At 60.6% G+C, this 19328-nt stretch overlaps 1 protein-coding gene across 1 annotated transcript in view; it reads left to right on the top strand.

Moving 5' to 3' along the window:
• The first annotated feature begins 3549 nt into the window (after positions 1–3549).
• The window catches only part of LOC139241266 (rho GTPase-activating protein 33-like), a 35341-nt gene continuing 19562 nt past the window's right edge, over positions 3550–19328 (top strand). The window contains exons 1-4 of the mRNA XM_070869915.1: positions 3550–3638; positions 3798–3905; positions 6863–7008; positions 15522–15681. Of these exons, the coding sequence (XP_070726016.1) occupies positions 3550–3638; positions 3798–3905; positions 6863–7008; positions 15522–15681 (503 nt within the window). The remainder of the gene's footprint in view (positions 3639–3797; positions 3906–6862; positions 7009–15521; positions 15682–19328) is intronic.

Here is a 19328-nt window from a genome sequence, read left to right on the forward strand (position 1 = left end):
TTCCCCCCCCCCCCCCCGACACTCCCCCCCCCCCCCGACACTCCCCCCTCCCCCCCGACACTCCCCCCTCCCCCCGACACTCCCCCCTCCCCCCCGACACTCCCCCCCTCCCCCCCGACACTCCCCCCTCCCCCCGACACTCCCTCCCCCCCGACACTCCCCCTCCCCCCCGACACTCCCCCTCCCCCCGACACTCCCTCCCCCCCGACACTCCCCTCCCCCCCGACACTCCCTCCCCCCCGACACTCCCTCCCCCCCGACACTCCCTCCCCCCCGACACTCCCCTCCCCCCCGACACTCCCTCCCCCCCGACACTCCCCCTCCCCCCCGACACTCCCTCCCCCCCGACACTCCCCCTCCCCCCCGACACTCCCCCCTCCCGCCCCGACACTCCCCCCTCCCCCCCGACACTCCCCCCTCCCCCCCCCTCCCCTCCCCCCCGACACTCCCCCCTCCCCCCCGACACTCCCCCCTCCCCCCCGACATCCCCCCTCCCCCCCGACACTCCCCCCCCTCCCCCCCGACACTCCCCCCCCCTCCCCCCCCCCCCACACCCCCCCTCCCCCCCGACACTCCCCCTCCCCCCCGACACTCCCCCTCCCCCCCGACACTCCCCCTCCCCCCCGACACTCCCCCCCCCCCGACACTCCCTCCCCCCCCCGACACTCCCCCTCCCCCTCCCCCCCGACACTCCCCCCTCCCCCCCGACACCCCCCCCTCCCCCCCGACACCCCCCTCCCCCCGCACACCCCCCCCTCCCCCCCGACACTCCCCCCTCCCCCCCGACACTCCCCCCTCCCCCCCGACACTCCCCCCCCCCCCGACACTCCCCCCTCCCCCCCGACACTCCCCCCGACTCCCTCCCCCCGACACTCCCTCCCCCCCGACACTCCCTCCCCCCCGACACTCCCCCCTCCCCTCCCCCCCGACACTCCCCCCTCCCCCCCGACACTCCCCCCTCCCCCCGACACTCCCCCCTCCCCCCCCGACACTCCCCCCCCCCCCCGACACTCCCCCCCTCCCCCCCGACACTCCCCCCTCCCCCCCGACACTCCCCCTCCCCCCCCCGACACTCCCCTCCCCCCGACACTCCCTCCCCCCCGACACTCCCTCCCCCCCGACACTCCCTCCCCCCCGACACTCCCTCCCCCCCCGACACTCCCTCCCCCCCGACACTCCCCTTCCCCCGACACTCCCTCTCCCCCCGACACTCCCTCTCCCCCCGACACTCCCCCCTCCCCCCTCCCCCCCGACACTCCCCCTCCCCCCCCGACACTCCCCCCTCCCCCCCGACACTCCCCCCCCCCCCCGACACTCCCCCCCCCCCCGACACTCCCCCCTCCCCCCCGACACTCCCCCCTCCCCCCCGACACTCCCCCCTCCCCCCCGACACTCCCCCCTCCCCCCCGACACTCCCCTCCCCCCGACACTCCCTCCCCCCGACACTCCCTCCCCCCCGACACTCCCTCCCCCCGACACTCCCTCCCCCCCGACACTCCCTCCCCCCCGACACTCCCTCCCCCCCGACACTCCCTCCCCCCCGACACTCCCTCCCCCCCGACACTCCCTCCCCCCCGACACTCCCTCCCCCCCGACACTCCCCCCTCCCCCCCGACACTCCCCCCTCCCCCCCGACACTCCCCCCCCCCCGACACTCCCCCCCCCCGACACTCCCCCCCCCCCCGACACTCCCCCCTCCCCCCGACACTCCCCCCTCCCCCCCGACACTCCCCCCTCCCCCCCGACACTCCCCCTCCCCCCCGACACTCCCCCTTCCCCCCGACACTCCCCCCTTCCCCCCGACACTCCCCCCTCCCCCCCGACACTCCCCCCCTCCCCCCCGACACTCCCCCCTCCCCCCCGACACTCCCCCCTCCCCCCCGACACTCCCCCCTCCCCCCGACACTCCCCCCTCCCCCCCGACACTCCCCCCTCCCCCCCGACACTCCCCCCTCCCCCCCGACACTCCCCCCTCCCCCCCGACACTCCCCCTCCCCCCCGACACTCCCCCCTCCCCCCCGACACTCCCCCCTCCCCCCCGACACTCCCCCCTCCCCCCCGACACTCCCCCCTCCCCCCCGACACTCCCCCTCCCCCCCGACACTCCCCCCTCCCCCCCGACACTCCCCCCTCCCCCCCGACACTCCCCCCTCCCCCCGACACTCCCCCCTCCCCCCCGACACTCCCCCCCCCCCGACACTCCCCCCCCCTCCCCCCCCCGACACTCCCCCCCCCCCCGACACTCCCCCCCCCCCCGACACTCCCCCCCCCCCGACACTCCCTCCCCCCCGACACTCCCTCCCCCCCGACACTCCCCCCTCCCCCCCGACACTCCCCCCTCCCCCCCGACACTCCCCCCTCCCCCCGACACTCCCCCCTCCCCCCCGACACTCCCCCCTCCCCCCCCGACACTCCCCCCTCCCCGACACTCCCCCCCCCCCCCCGACACTCCCCCCCCCGACACTCCCCCCCCCGACACTCCCTCCCCCCCGACACTCCCTCTCCCCCGACACTCCCTCTCCCCCGACACTCCCTCTCCCCCGACACTCCCTCTCCCCCGACACTCCCCTCTCCCCCGACACTCCCTCTCCCCCCGACACTCCCTCTCCCCCGACACTCCCTCCCCCCCGACACTCCCTCCCCCCCGACACTCCCTCCCCCCCGACACTCCCTCCCCCCCGACACTCCCTCCCCCCCGACACTCCCTCCCCCCCGACACTCCCTCCCCCCCGACACTCCCTCTCCCCCGACACTCCCTCTCCCCCGACACTCCCTCTCCCCCGACACTCCCTCTCCCCCGACACTCCCTCTCCCCCGACACTCCCTCTCCCCCCGACACTCCCTCTCCCCCGACACTCCCTCTCCCCCGACACTCCCTCTCCCCCGACACTCCCTCTCCCCCGACACTCCCTCTCCCCGACACTCCCTCTCCCCCGACACTCCCTCTCCCCCGACACTCCCTCTCCCCCGACACTCCCTCTCCCCCGACACTCCCTCTCCCCCCTCCCCCCCGACACTCCCCCCTCCCCCCCGACACTCCCCCCCTCCCCCCCGACACTCCCCCCTCCCCCCCGACACTCCCTCTCCCCCGACACTCCCTCTCCCCCCCCCCCACCGACACTTCCCCCCTCCCCCCCGACACTCCCCCCTCCCCCCCGACACTCCCCCTCCCCCCGACACTCCCCCCTCCCTCCCGACACTCCCCCCTCCCCCCCGACACTCCCCCCTCCCCCCCGACACTCCCCCCTCCCCCCCCGACACTCCCCCCTCCCCCCCCGACACTCCCCCCTCCCCCCCCGACACTCCCCCCTCCCCCCCCGACACTCCCCCCTCCCCCCCGACACTCCCCCCTCCCCCCCGACACTCCCCCCTCCCCCCCGACACTCCCCCCTCCCCCCCCGACACTCCCCCCTCCCCCCCCCGACACTCTCCCATCCCCCCCGACACTCCCCCCGCCCCCGCCGACACTCCCCCCTCCCCACCGACACTTCCCCTCCCCCCCAACACTCTCTTCCCCCCCTCCCCCGTCCCACCCGCCCACCCCGTTCCATGTGGAGCCTGAGGAGTCGGCTCTGCAACGACTGGACCCCTGGGCCTAGGGGTCAGCTCTGGGACGACTGGACCCGTGGGGACGAGTGGTCAGCTCTGGGACGACTGGACCCGTGGCCCTAGTGGGCAGCACTGGGATGACTCACCGCAGAGCCTTCGGGGCCGGCGTTGGGACAACTCACCGTGTGGCCCGAGGGATCGGCTCTGTGATGACTGGACCCGAGCACTGACTCTGTTTCTCCCGGCAGGACACTGCAGTGCCTCCTGAGACACTTGGCCTCCTTGGCCCAGCACAGCCCCGTCACCAGCATGCATGTCAAGAACCTCGCCATCGTCTGGGCCCCCAATCTACTGCGGTGAGCCAAAGCGCGGGTATGATGCGCGGGCATCAGTCCTGTGTACCCCCCCTCACGGGCATCAGTCCTGTGTACCCCCCCTCACGGGCATCGGTCCCGTCTACACCCCCCTCACGGTCATCGGTCCCGTCTACACCCCCCTCACGGGCATCGGTCCCGTCTACACCCCCCTCACGGGCATCGGTCCCGTCTACACCCCCCTCACGGGCATCGGTCCCGTCTACACCCCCCTCACGGGCATCGGTCCCGTCTACACCCCCCTCACGGGCATCGGTCCCGTCTACACCCCCCTCACGGGCATCGGTCCCGTCTACACCCCCCTCACGGGCATCGGTCCCGTCTACACCCCCCTCACGGGCATCGGTCCCGTCTACACCCCCCTCACGGGCATCGGTCCTGTCTACACCCCCTCACGGGCATCGACTCTGTCTACACCCCCCTCACGGGCATCGACTCTGTCTACACCCCCCTCACGGGCATCGACCCTGTCTACACCCCCATCACGGGCATCAGTCCTGTGTACCCCTCCTCACGGGCATCGGTCCTGTCTACACCCCCCTCACGGGCATCGGTCCTGTCTACACCCCCCTCACGGGCATCGACCCGGTCTACACCCCACTCACGGGCATCGACCCTGTCTACACCTCCCTCACGGGCATCGGTCCTGTCGACACCTCCCTCCACCCCGTCTACACCTCCTCCATCCATTCTACATCTCCATCCATTGCTGGTATATCTCCCTCCATCACTTATATACCATCATCCGTCCATTATACATCACCTCACCGGTCCCTTCTATACCACCATCTGTATTTTCTACACCTCCCTCTGTCCCTGCTACATTCCCTCCATCCCTTCGACACTTCCACCCAGCCCTTCCTCACTCCATCCATCCCGTATACACCTCCCTCCTTTGGTGTGTGGGACCCGTACCCCAGTGAGAGTCAGTGTGTGTGGGACTGTACCCCAGTGAGAGTCAGTGTGTGTGGGACTGTACCCCAGTGAGAGTAAGTGTGTGTGGGACTGTACCCCAGTGAGAGTCAGTGTGTGTGGGACCTGTACCCCAGTGAGAGTCAGTGTGTGTGGGACCTGTACCCCAGTGAGAGTCAGTGTGTGTGGGACTGTACCCCAGTGAGAGTCAGTGTGTGTGGGACCTGTACCCCAGTGAGAGTCAGTGTGTGTGGGACCCATACCCCAGTGAGAGTCAGTGTGTGTGGGACTGTACCCCAGTGAGAGTCAGTGCGTGTGGGACCTGTACCCCAGTGAGAGTCAGTGTGTGTAGGACCCGTACCCCAGTGAGAGTCAGTGTGTGTGGGACTGTACCCTGGTGAGAGTCAGTGTGTGTGGGACCCATACCCCAGTGAGAGTCAGTGTGTGTGGGACCCGTACCTCAGTGAGAGTCAGTGTGTGTGGGACCCGTACCCCAGTGAGAGTCAGTGTGTGTGGGACTGTACCCCAGTGAGAGTCAGTGTGTGTGGAACCGTACCCCAGTGAGAGTCAGTGTGTGTGGGACTGTACCCCAGTGAGAGTCAGTGTGTGTGGGACCCGTACCCCAGTGAGAGTCAGTGTGTGTGGGACTGTACCCCAGTGAGAGTAAGGTGTGTGGGACCCGTACCCAAGTGAGAGTCAGTGTGTGTGGGACCCGTACCCCAGTGAGAGTCAGTGTGTGTGGGACCCGTACCCCAGTGAGAGTCAGTGTGTGTGGGACGCGTACCCCAGTGAGAGTCAGTGTGTGTGTGACTGTACCCCAGTGAGAGTCAGTGTGTGTGGGACTGTACCCCAGTGAGAGTCAGTGTGTGTGGGACCCGTACCCCAGTGAGAGTCAGTGTGTGTGGGACCCGTACCCCAGTGAGAGTCAGTGTGTGTGGGACCCGTACCCCAGTGAGAGTCGGTGTGTGTGGGACCCGTACCCCAGTGAGAGTCAGTGGTTGTGGGACCCGTACCCCAGTGAGAGTCAGTGGTTGTGGGACCCGTACCCCAGTGAGAGTCAGTGTGTGTGGGACCCGTACCCCAGTGAGAGTCAGTGTGTGTGGGACCCGTACCCCAGTGAGAGTCGGTGTGAGTGGGACTGTACCCCAGTGAGAGTCAGTGTGTGTGGGACCTGTACCCCAGTGAGAGTCAGTGTGTGTGGGACCCGTACCCCAGTGAGAGTCAGTGTGTGTGGGACGCGTACCCCAGTGAGAGTCAGTGTGTGTGTGACTGTACCCCAGTGAGAGTCAGTGTGTGTGGGACTGTACCCCAGTGAGAGTCAGTGTGTGTGGGACCCGTACCCCAGTGAGAGTCAGTGTGTGTGGGACCCGTACCCCAGTGAGAGTCAGTGTGTGTGGGACCCGTACCCCAGTGAGAGTCAGTGTGTGTGGGACCCGTACCCCAGTGAGAGTCAGTGGTTGTGGGACCCGTACCCCAGTGAGAGTCAGTGGTTGTGGGACCCGTACCCCAGTGAGAGTCAGTGTGTGTGGGACCCGTACCCCAGTGAGAGTCAGTGTGTGTGGGACCCGTACCCCAGTGAGAGTCGGTGTGAGTGGGACTGTACCCCAGTGAGAGTCAGTGTGTGTGGGACCTGTACCCCAGTGAGAGTCTGTGTGTGTGGGACCCGTACCCCAGTGACAGTCAGTGTGTGTGAGACCCGTACCCCAGTGAGAGTCTGTGTGTGTGGGACTGTACCCCAGTGAGAGTCAGTGTGTGTGGGACCTGTACCCCAGTGAGAGTCAGTGTGTGTGGGACCTGTACCCCAGTGAGAGTCTGTGTGTGTGGGACTGTACCCCAGTGAGAGTCAGTGTGTGTGGGACCCGTACCCCAGTGACAGTCAGTGTGTGTGAGACCCGTACCCCAGTGAGAGTCAGTGTGTGTGGGACCCGTACCCCAGTAGTGGGAGGGTCGAGGTGCGGTGGGGGGTGGGGTGAAGAGTTGGAGAATCGCAGGGTCTCCTTTGATCTTGCTTCCCATGTCTCTCTCAGCTCCAAGGAGATCGAGTCGGTGGGATTCACTGGGACAGACGCGTTCCGGGAGGTGCGGATTCAGTCGGTGGTCGTGGAATTCCTGCTCAGTCACGTGGACATCCTCTTCAGTGACAAGTTCAGCTCAGTGGGAAAGGACAGCACCGGTAAGAGCGACAAGACTCAACGTGACATCGTGCTGAGCAACAGATCAGCCGGGCAATGAATGGGCCTCCCTCTGTTCCTGTGTAACAGGCTCGAGGGGCTGAATGGGCCCCCTCCTGTTCCTGTGTAACAGGCTCGAGGGGCTGAATGGGCCCCCTCCTGTTCCTGTGTAACAGGCTCGAGGGGCTGAATGGGCCTCCTCCTGTTCCTGTGTAACAGGCTCGAGGGGCTGAATGGGCCTCCTCCTGTTCCTGTGTAACAGGCTCGAGGGGCTGAATGGGCCTCCTCCTGTTCCTGTGTGACAGGCTCGAGGGGCTGAATGGGCCTCCTCCTGTTCTTGTGTAACAGGCTCGAGGTGCTGAATGGGCCTCCCCCTGTTCCTGTGTAACAGGCTCGAGGGGCTGAATGGGCCTCCCCCTGTTCCTGTGTAACAGGCTCGAGGAGCTGAATGGGCCTCCTCCTGTTCCTGTGTGACAGGCTCGAGGGGCTGAATGGGCCTCCTCCTGTTCCTGTGTAACAGGCTCGAGGGGCTGAATGGGCCTCTCCCTGTTCATGTGTAACAGGTTCGAGGGGCTGAATATGCCTCCTCCTGTTCCTGTGTAACAGGCTCGAGGGGCTGAATGGGCCTCCTCCTGAATGTCTCACAAACACTGACTCTCACTGGGGTCCGGGTCCCACACACACTGACTCTCACTGGGGTACAGACCCACACACACTGACTCTCACTGGGGTACGGGTCCCACACACACTGACTCTCACTGGGGTACGGGTCCCACACACACTGACTCTCACTGGGGTACGGGTCCCACACACACTGACTCTCACTGGGGTACGTGTCCCACACACACCGACTCTCACTGGGGTACGGGTCGCACACACACTGACTCTCACTGGGGTACGGGTCCCACACACACTGACTCTCACTGGGGTACGTGTCCCACACACACCGACTCTCACTGGGGTACGGGTCCCACACACACTGACTCTCACTGGGGTACGGGTTCCACACACACACTGACTCTCACTGGGGTACAGTCCCACACACACTGACTCTCACTGGGGTACAGTCCCACACACACTGACTCTCACTGGGGTACAGTCCCACACACACTGACTCTCACTGGGGTACAGTCCCACACACACTGACTCTCACTGGGGTACAGTCCCACACACACTGACTCTCACTGGGGTACAGTCCCACACACACTGACTCTCACTGGGGTACAGTCCCACACACACTGACTCTCACTGGGGTACAGTCCCACACACACTGACTCTCACTGGGGTACAGTCCCACACACACTGACTCTCACTGGGGTACGGGAACGATCCTGTTCCGTGGTGCGCAGTCCCGTGCCGGGGAATGATTGATGGGCGAGTGTTGGGGTGCGGGGTGTCGGGGGGTTGTGGGGTCGGGGATGATAGTTCACGCAGTGACCCATGAGCAGGAAAGGACGCTGAGCCCTGGCTCCATGGCACCGTCTCCCCTTGAACCGAAAGGTAAGAAGGTGTTTTGGCCATTACAGCCTCAGAGTCCGGAGCCTCGATGCCAGCTCGCAAACTGTCGTGTGTACCTTCGGAGTGTCGCAGGCTGCTGACGCTGGAGGAGGCCATGAACAAGGCACAGCAGGGCGCGGATCCCGCGACAGGGACGGAGGAGGATGAGGCGCCTGAGCCCTGACAAGCCAGAGACCGACGCTCGCTGACCGACGGACTTGCCAACACAGCGAGAGGCTCGCGTGGTGACCCGCATGCTGCGCGAGGCCAGTCGGACTTTCCCAATCCCCTCCCCATGGTCAAAGCAACTGGGGAACGGAACAGGAACTTTAATCGCCCCACGTCCTGGCTCCCTCTGCGCAGAGAGAGCTCTCGGGCTTTCCCCGCACTCTTCACTTGTACATTCGCCCACATAACTCCCCAATAAAATTCCGTTTGTTTGAACAACCAGTCTCCCCTGATGTTGCTGCCGAATATAAATTGTACTCCCTGATTCCCCGAGTCCCCGGGAGCTTTTACTTCGATCTGCGGAGCAGACAGGGCCTCGGTTTAATGTCTCGTCCGAAAGATGGCCCCTCCGACAGTGCGGCACTCCCTCAGTACTGCCCCTCCGACAGTGCGGCGCTCCCTCAGTACTGCCCCTCCGACAGTGTGGCACTCTCTCAGTATTGCCCCTCCGACAGTGCGGCACTCCCTCAGTACCGCCCCTCCGACAGTGCGGCACTCCCTCAGTACTGCCCCTCCGACAGTGCGGCACTCCCTCAGTACCGCCCCTCCGACAGTGCGGCGCTCCCTCAGTACCGCCCCTCCGACAGTGCGGCGCTCCCTCAGTCCCGCCCCTCCGACAGTGCGGCGCTCCCTCAGTACTGCCCCTCCGACAGCGCAGTACGGTGCTCTCTCAGTACTGCCCCTCCGACAGTGCGGCGCTCCCTCAGTCCTGCCCCTCCGACAGTTCGGCGCTCCCTCAGTACCGCCCCTCCGACAGTGCGGCGCTCCCTCAGTACCGCCCCTCCGACAGTGCGGCGCTCCCTCAGTACTGCCCCTCCGACAGTGCGGCGCTCCCTCAGTACTGCCCCTCCGACAGCGCAGTACGGCGCTCCCTCCTTATTGCCCCTCCGACAGTGTAGCGCTCCCTTGGTCTTGCCACTGGGAGTGTTGGCCTCGGTTATGGGGCTCTGGCGGCTGGAACCCACGACCTTCTGACTGCGAGGCGAGAGCGAGCATGTTGTAAACCCCCTGAGCTGCTGTGACACCCATGTACCTACATCGCAGGTAGCCCAGCAACTAATGCTCCGACTGGGCAAACAACCAGACCCCAGGGACTTCGGGGCAAAGTTACCTCTCAGACTGAAGACTGCTGTTCTGCAGGGCTCAGTATTAGGTCCCTTAACTTTTGTGTTATATATATATTTAGACTTGAATGTTGGAGATATGATCAAGAAGTTTGCAGATGATAGTAAAATAGGTTGTGTAATGAAGGAAGCTGGGGACTGCAGGAAGATATCGATCAACTGGTCAGGTGGGCAGAGCAGGGGCAAATGGAATTCACTTCGGAGAAGTGTGAGGTAATGCGTTTGGGGAGGGCTAACAAGGCAAGGGAATCCACATTAAATGGTCGGACACTGAGAAGTGTAGAGGAACAAAGGGACCTTGGAGTGCAGGTCCACAGATCTCTGAAGGTAGCAGGCCAGGTGGATAAGGTGGTTAAGAAGGCATACGGAATACTTGCCTTTATTGGCCGAGGCAGAGAATACAAGAGCAGGGAGGTTATGCTTGAACTGTATAAAACACTGATTAGGCCACAGCTGGAGTACTGCGTGCAGTTCTGGTCACCACATTACAGGAAGGATGTGATTGCACTGGAGAGGGTACAGAGGAGATTTACCAGGATGTTACACTGGAGAGGGTACAGAGGAGATTTACCAGGATGTTGCACTGGAGAGGGTACAGAGGAGATTTACCAGGATGTTGCACTGGAGAGGGTACAGAGGAGATTTACCAGGATGTTTCAGGACTGGAGAATTTTAGCGATGAGGAAAGATTGGATAGGCTGGGGTTGTTTACTTTGGAACAGAGGAGGCTGAGGGGAGACCTGATTGAGGTGTATAAAATGATGAGGGGCCTGGATAGAGTGGATAGGACGGACCTGTTTCCCTTGGCAGAGGGGTCAACAACCAGGGGGCGTGGATTGAAAGTAATTGGGGGGAGGTTTAGAGGGGGTTTGAGGGGAAATGTCGACACCCAGAGGGTGGTGGGGGTCTGGGGGGGAACTCACTGCCTGAAAGGGGGGTAGAGGCAGAAACCCTCACCACATTTGGATGTACACTTGAAGTGCTGTAACCTGCAGGGCTATGGACCGAGAGCTGGAAAGTGGGATTAGGCTGGGTAGCTGTTGGTCGGCCGGGGCAACACGGACACGATGGGCTGGAATGCTGTAACTTTCTTTGATTCGATGATGCTGCTGTGGGTATAAGGGGTCGCAGGGCGCCGATCTCTGAAAGCTGTAAAAATATTACTTGAAATAAATTTTCATTTTGCAACAAATCCATGGCGTATTTCCCTGAACCTTGCAAATATCGCAGTCCAAGATCTCTGGGCAATGTTGGTAAGCAATTGAAATCCCGGTAAATAACAGCTGTAGACATTCCTTTATCAAGCACATGGGTTACCCCGCAAAAAACTTAACCAGCTTTGTTAGACGTGACGTATTCATAGCACAGGACCATGCTGGTTCCCCCATGTCACTTCATCTTGTGACTCTGTATCTAACCCCCTGTATCTGCCCTGGGAGTGTTTGATGGGACAGTGTCGAGGGAGCTTTACTCTGTATCTAACCCCCTGTACCTGCCCTGGGAGTGTTTGACGGGACAGTGTAGAGGGAGCTTTACTCTGTATCTAACCCCCTGTACCTGCCCTGGGAGTGTTTGATGGGACAATGTAGAGGGAGCTTTACTCTGTATCTAACCCCCTGTACCTGCCCTGGGATTGTTTGATAGGACAGTGTTGAGGGAGCTTTACTCTGTATCTAACCCCCTGTACCTGCCCTGGGAGTGTTTGATGGGACAGTGTAGAGAGAGCTTTACTCTGTATCTAACCCCCTGTACCTGCCCTGGGAGTGTTTGATGGGACAGTGTAGAGGGAGCTTTACTCTGTATCTAACCCCCTGTACCTGCCCCGGGAGTGCTTGATGGGACAGTGTAGAGGGAGCTTTACTCTGTATCTAACCCCGTGCTGTACCTGCCCTGGGAGTGTTTGATGGGCCAGTGTAGAGGGAGCTTTACTCTGTATCTAACCCCCTGTACCTGCCCTGGGAGTGTTTGATGGGACAGTGTAGAGGGAGCTTTACTCTGTATCTAACCCCCTGTACCTGCCCTGGGAGTGTTTGATGGGACAGTGTAGCGGGAGCTTTACTCTGTATCTAAACCCGTGCTGTACCTGCCCTGGGAGTGTTTGATGGGACAGTGTAGAGGGAGCTTTACTCTGTATCTAACCCCCTGTACCTGCCCTGGGAGTGTTTGATGGGACAGTGTAGAGGGAGCTTTACTCTGTAGCTAACCCGAGGTTGTAGAACTGATTGACTAAGTGCTGTAGGGTGTGTCGGTGTCTCTCTGTGTTTCAGGCCTGTGATATTTGATTGTGTCCAGGATTTTTCGGTCCCTGTGTGCGCGGTTCGCTGACCAGTGGTGATTTTGTGTCGCTCTGGGATCTGGGTAAGTACAGGTGTCCGTCACCTGGGAAAGCAGCATTGGATGGATTTGAAGGGTGCTGCACGGAAGGTAACAGATCAGGTCTGTGCCCCAGGCTGGGACAGACTGGCATTAGCTTCATCTGCAGATTCCCCTTGCTGCTTGTGAATCTTTGCGAGCTTTCAACGCAGCAATCTCTGCTTAACCACTCTGCTCGCACTCAGACTCGCCAGCTACGCGCTTAATCGCTTACCACCAGCCTCTTGCAACGGGAAGAAACAGCCCGGCTTTCTCTCCTCTCCTGAAAGTGCTGACTCTCACGGGTGTACGGGTCCCACACACACTGACTCTCACTGGGGTACGGGTCCCACACACACTGACTCTCACTGGGGTACAGTCCCACACACACTGACTCTCATTGGGGTACAGTCCCACACACACTGACTCTCACTGGGGTACAGTCCCACACACACTGACTCTCATTGGGGTACAGTCCCACACACACTGACTCTCACTGGGGTACGGGTCCCACACACACTGACTCTCACTGGGGTACGGGTCCCACACACACTGACTCTCACTGGGGTACAGTCCCACACACACTGACTCTCACTGGGGTACGGGTCCCACACACACTGACTCTCACTGGGGTACGGGTCCCACACACACTGACTCTCACTGGGGTACAGGTCCCACACACACTGACTCTCATTGGGGTACAGTCCCACACACACTGACTCTCACTGGGGTACGGGTCCCACACACACTGACTCTCACTGGGGTACAGGTCCCACACACACTGACTCTCACTGGGGTACGGGTCCCACACACACTGACTCTCACTGGGGTACGGGTCCCACACACACTGACTCTCACTGGGGTACGGGTCCCACACACACTGACTCTCACTGGGGTACGGGTCCCACACACACTGACTCTCACTGGGGTACAGGTCCCACACACACCTACTCTCACTGGGGTACGGGTCCCACACACACTGACTCTCACTGGGGTACAGTCCCACACACACTGACTCTCACTGGGGTACAGTCCCACACACACTGACTCTCACTGAGGTACGGGTCCCACACACACTGACTCTCACTGGGGTACAGTCCCACACACAGCTACTCTCACTGGGGTACGGGTCCCACACACACTGACTCTCACTGGGGTACAGTCCCACACACACTGACTCTCACTGGGGTATGGGTCCCACACACACCGACTCTCACTGGGGTACAGTCCCACACACACTGACTCTCACTGGGGTACAGTCCCACACACACTGACTCTCACTGGGGTATGGGTCCCACACACACTGACTCTCACTGGGGTACAGTCCCACTCACACTGACTCTCACTGGGGTACAGTGCCACACACACTGACTCTCACTGGGTTATGGGTCCCACACTCACTGACTCTCACTGGGGTACGGGTCCCACACACACTGACTCTCACTGGGGTACAGTGCCACATACAATGACTCTCACTGGGGTACAGTCCCACACATACTGACTCTCACTGGGGTACAGTCCCACACACACTGACTCTCACTAGGGTACAGTCCCACACACACTGACTCTCACTGGGGTACGGGTCCCACACACACTGACTCTCACTGGGGTACAGTCCCACACACACTGACTCTCACTGGGGTACGTGTCCCACACACACTGACTCTCACTGGGGTACGGGTCCCACACACACTGACTCTCACTGGGGTACGGGTCCCACACACACTGACTCTCACTGGGGTACGGGTCCCACACACACTGACTCTCACTGGGGTACGGGTCCCACACACACTGACTCACTGGGGTACAGTCCCACACACACTGACTCTCACTGGGGTACAGGTCCCACACACACTGACTCTCACTGGGGTATGGGTCCCACACACACTGACTCTCACTGGGGTACGGGTCCCACACACACTGACTCTCACTGGGGTACGGGTCCCACACACACTGACTCTCACTGGGGTACAGTCCCACACACACTGACTCTCACTGGGTACAGTCCCACACACACTGACTCTCACTGGGGTACAGTCCCACACACACTGACTCTCACTGGGGTATGGGTCCCACACACACTGACTCTCACTGGGGTACAGTCCCACACACACTGACTCTCACTGGGGTACAGTCCCACACACACTGACTCTCACTGGGGTACGGGTCCCACACACACTGACTCTCACTGGGGTACGGGTCCCACACACACTGACTCTCACTGGGGTACAGTCCCACACACACTGACTCTCACTGGGATACAGTCCCACACACACTGACTCTCACTGGGGTACAGTCCCACACACACTGACTCTCACTGGGATACAGTCCCACACACACTGACTCTCACTGGGGTACAGTCCCACACACACTGACTCTCACTGGGGTACAGGTCCCACACACACTGACTCTCACTGGGGTACGGGTCCCACACACACTGACTCTCACTGGGGTACGGGTCCCACACACACTGGCTCTCACTGGGGTACGGGTCCCACACACACTGACTCTCACTGGGGTACGGGTCCCACGCACACTGACTCTCACTGGGGTACGGGTCCCACACACACTGACTCTCACTGGGGTACGGGTCCCACACACACTGACTCTCACTGGGGTACAGTCCCACACACACTGACTCTCACTGGGGTACAGGTCCCACACACACTGACTCTCACTGGGGTACGGGTCCCACACACACTGACTCTCACTGGGGTACGGGTCCCACACACACTGGCTCTCACTGGGGTACGGGTCCCACACACACTGACTCTCACTGGGGTACAGTCCCACACACACTGACTCTCACTGGGGTACAGGTCCCACACACACTGACTCTCACTGGGGTACGGGTCCCACGCACACTGACTCTCACTGGGGTACGGGTCCCACACACACTGACTCTCACTGGGGTACGGGTCCCACACACACACTGACTCTCACTGGGGTACGGGTCCCACGCACACTGACTCTCACTGGGGTACAGGTCCCACACACACTGACTCTCACTGGGGTACAGGTCCCACACACACTGACTCTCACTGGGGTACAGGTCCCACACACACTGACTCTCACTGGGGTACGGGTCCCACGCACACTGACTCTCACTGGGGTACGGGTCCCACACACACTGACTCTCACTGGGGTACAGTCCCACGCACACTGACTCTCACTGGGATACAGTCCCACACACACTGACTCTCACTGGGGTACGGGTCCCACACACACTGATTCAGGAGCGGCCAAAAGCCGTCCTGTTATTCTGCTGCTGCTGATTGTGTCTAGGTCTAACACTGCTCTGTCCCTGGTTACAGGACACAGTCACATCCTGAGGCCCAAGTCTATCCTGGTCCCATCTCCATCCAGCCGCCTCCTGACACTGGAGGAGGCGCAGGCTCGCACGCTGGCCCAGGGAGGCGAAGAGATGGCGCCTGTGTACGAACGATTCCACTCCATCAACATGCCGGCAGACAGGTAAGGGACGCGCAGACCTGCGAGAATGGGAAAGCTGCCCAAACTGCACTCCTTCAGTGAGAGGCTTGTGGGACTGACACTGGGAGTACCTCCTGTGGCAGTGTCTCGGGCAACAAGAGCGGGTCGGAGGCTGGGTATTCTGTGGCGAGTGTATCGCCTCCTGACTTCCCCCAAGTACCCTTTAAATGTGGTGAGGGTTTCTGCCTCTACCACCCTTTCAGGCCGCGAGTTCCCCCCCCAGATCCCCACCGCCCTCTGGGTGAAGACATTTCCCCTCAAATCCCCTCTAAACCTCCCCCCAATTACTTTCAATCCATGGCCCCTGGTTGTTGACCCCCCCGTGGCAGATTTGAGCGCCTGGTCTTCGAACACTCTCTTCCTCAGGCGGCCGAAGGGCGCACTGGAGGCGGTGTTGGATCTCGTCGTCGATGTCTGCCCTTGTTGATAGGAGGCTCCCGAGGTATGGGAAATGGTCCACGTTGTCCAGGGCCGCGCCATGGATCTCGATGACTGGGGGGACAGTGCTGTGCGGTGAGGACAGGCTGGTGGAGGACCTTTGTCTTACGGGTGTTTAGCGTAAGGCCCGTGCTTTCGTACGCCTCAGTCAATACGTACTGATGTACAGCGACCAATCTGGCATGTGGACAATGTGGCCCTGCCCAGCGGAGCTGGTCGAGTGTGGTCAGTGCTTCGATGCTGGGGATGTTGGCCTGGTCGAGGACACTAACGTTGTGTCTGTCCTCCCGGGGGATTTGCAGGATCTGGTCGATAATTCCCCTGTGTCTCCCAGATGCGTGCCGAGGAGAAACATTTCTCTGGGTCCTGAACCACTCGACATTTTGATTTTATAAGTTTTGATTCCCTTCTCCTTCAGTGCTGTGTGAGTGAAATATTTAATACTTAATTTATGGCCAGATCTCAAACTGGAACCTTTGTGGAAGGAGTTGGGCGAGGGAGCTGGAGAATAATGAGGGCAGGGCAGGTTTATTTGCATTCAGCCTGGCATCTGATATATTTGTCACTTATGTGAATCTGAGTGTGGAGGAATATGGTTTGGTGAAATGAATGGAATAGCTCAAATTCACCTTGCATGTATCACCGGACCCAACCTGTTTCTGGAAGGAATGTCCCATCATAGAACCAGAGATGTTTACAGCGAGGAAGGAGGCCATTCGGCCCATCGTGTCCGCGTTGTGCCGGCCGACCAAGAGCTACCCAGCCGAATCCCACTTTCCAGCTCTCGGTCCGTAGTCCTGCAGGTTACAGCACTTCAAGTGTACATCCAAATGTGGTGAGGGTTTCTGCCTCTACCCCCCTTTCAGGCAGTGAGTTCCCCCCCAGACCCCCACCACCCTCTGGGTGAAGACATTTCCCCTCAAACCCCCTCTAAACCTCCCCCCAATTACTTTCAATCTGTGCCCCCTGGTTGTTGACCCCTCTGCCAAGGGAAACAGGTCCGTCCTATCCACTCTATCCAGGCCCCTCATCATTTTATACACCTCAATCAGGTCTCCCCTCAGCCTCCTCTGTTCCAAAGTAAACAACCCCAGCCTATCCAATCTTTCCTCATCGCTAAAATTCTTCAGTCCTGGCAACATCCTGGTAAATCTCCTCTGTACCCTCTCCAGTGCAACATCCTGGTAAATCTCCTCTGTACCCTCTCCAGTGCAACATCCTGGTAAATCTCCTCTGTACACTCTCCAGTGCAACATCCTGGTAAATCTCCTCTTTACCCTCTCCAGTGCAACATCCTGGTAAATCTCCTCTGTACCCTCTCCAGTGCAACATCCTGGTAAATCTCCTCTGTACCCTTTCCAGTGCAACATGCTGGTAAATCTCCTCTGTACTCTCTCCAGTGCAACATCCTGGTAAATCTCCTCTGTACCTTCTCCAGTGCAACATCCTGGTAAATCTCCTCTGTACCCTCTCCAGTGCAACATCCTGGTAAATCTCCTCTGTACCCTTTCCAGTGCAACATCCTGGTAAATCTCCTCTGTACCCTCTCCAGTGCAACATCCTGGTAAATCTCCTCTGTACCCTCTCCAGTGCAACATCCTGGTAAATCTCCTCTGTACCCTCTCCAGTGCAACATCCTGGTAAATCTCCTCTGTACCCTCTCCAGTGCAACATCCTGGTAAATCTCCTCTGTACGCTCTCCAGTGCAACATCCTGGTAAATCTCCTCTGTACCCCCTCCAGTGCAACATCCTGGTAAATCTCCTCTGTACCCTCTCCAGTGCAACATCCTGGTAAATCTCCTCTGTACGCTCTCCAGTGCAACATCCTGGTAAATCTCCTCTGTACCCTCTCCAGTGCAGCATCCTGGTAAATCTCCTTGTGTACGCTCTCCAGTGCAACATCCTGGTAAATCTCCTCGTGTACGCTCTCCAGTGCAATAGATGAGGGTTTCACTATGTCCCAAGTGTGTTGTGTGCGGACCTGAAGTATTATGCCCTTCTCCCCCACGTCACTGACTTTTCCTCCAGCTGTGTGAGAGAAGGTGTCTCGGGAGCATCAGTGAATTGTGGGCCATGGGGGATAGGTGGCTGCGTCTGCTCTGCATACGAGTGAAACGTGTATTGTGGTTGAACTGTGAGGTATCTCGCTCAGCCAGTTCCCTGAGGTGATCCCACTCTGTCTCCGTGCATTCCAGATTGTGGTGTCCCTGCACCTCACTACAAATTCACACGAGGCATGTACTGCAGACAGAGTCACGACGTGACCGTAACCTTTATTCCCAGGACCGAAGAGTGCTGACCCTGGGTGGGACCTCCCCTTTTATACCTGGAAACCCAGGTGAGGAGTGTCTCCCACAAGCTCGCCCCCTGTGGTCAGGGTGTGCATTTCCAGGGTATACGTACAGTGTACAGGAGTTGCCTGAAGGTTACAGTTACATGACGATTACCGTTGCATGATGGTTACATACATGACATCACCTCCTCCCTTACGTCTTTTTGTGTCAAAGGTTAAGTCTGTCAGGTGGTCGGCGCTCTCTCGTGGAGCGCCGCAGTTGTGGCTCTGGTGGCTGAGCCTCGGCACGTGTCTCTGTCACCTGAGGTGATTCCGGCCTGTCCGGGCTGGCCGCAGGGACTGTGCATGCTGTGAATTGTCCTCGTTGCTCGTCCACTGGCAGTGGTGTGGGTGACATCTCATGCTCTTCTTCAGTTTCCTCCGTGTCTATGCTGAACCTTTTCTTTACTTGGTCCAAGTGTTTGTGGCATATCTGCCCATTGTTTAGTCTGACCACTGTGACCCGAGTCCCTTCTTTGCCAATTACAGTGCCCTCAAGCCATTTGGGTCCCAAAGCATGGTTAAGAACAAATACCGGGTCATCCATTTCTACACACCTCCCCGTTGAGTTTCGATCATGGAGCTCGGTTTGGGACTGGCGCTTGCCCTCAACAATGTCTGCCAGGGCTGGGTGAATGAGGGACAGCCGCGTTTTAGGCGTGCGTTTCATGAGTAGTTCCGCTGGCGGGACTCCCGTGAGCGAGTGCGGGCGGGACCTGTAGGCCAGCAGGAGGCGCGATAGGCGGTACTGAAGGAAGGGTCCTTGGATGTGTAGCATGCCGTGTTTCATGACTTGGACCGCACGTTCCGCCTGGCCATTGGAGGCCGGCTTGAACGGCGCTGTCCGGACATGCTTGA

Source organism: Pristiophorus japonicus, unplaced genomic scaffold (assembly GCF_044704955.1).
Source record: "Pristiophorus japonicus isolate sPriJap1 unplaced genomic scaffold, sPriJap1.hap1 HAP1_SCAFFOLD_1015, whole genome shotgun sequence".
Classification (NCBI taxonomy): Eukaryota; Metazoa; Chordata; class Chondrichthyes; family Pristiophoridae; genus Pristiophorus; species Pristiophorus japonicus.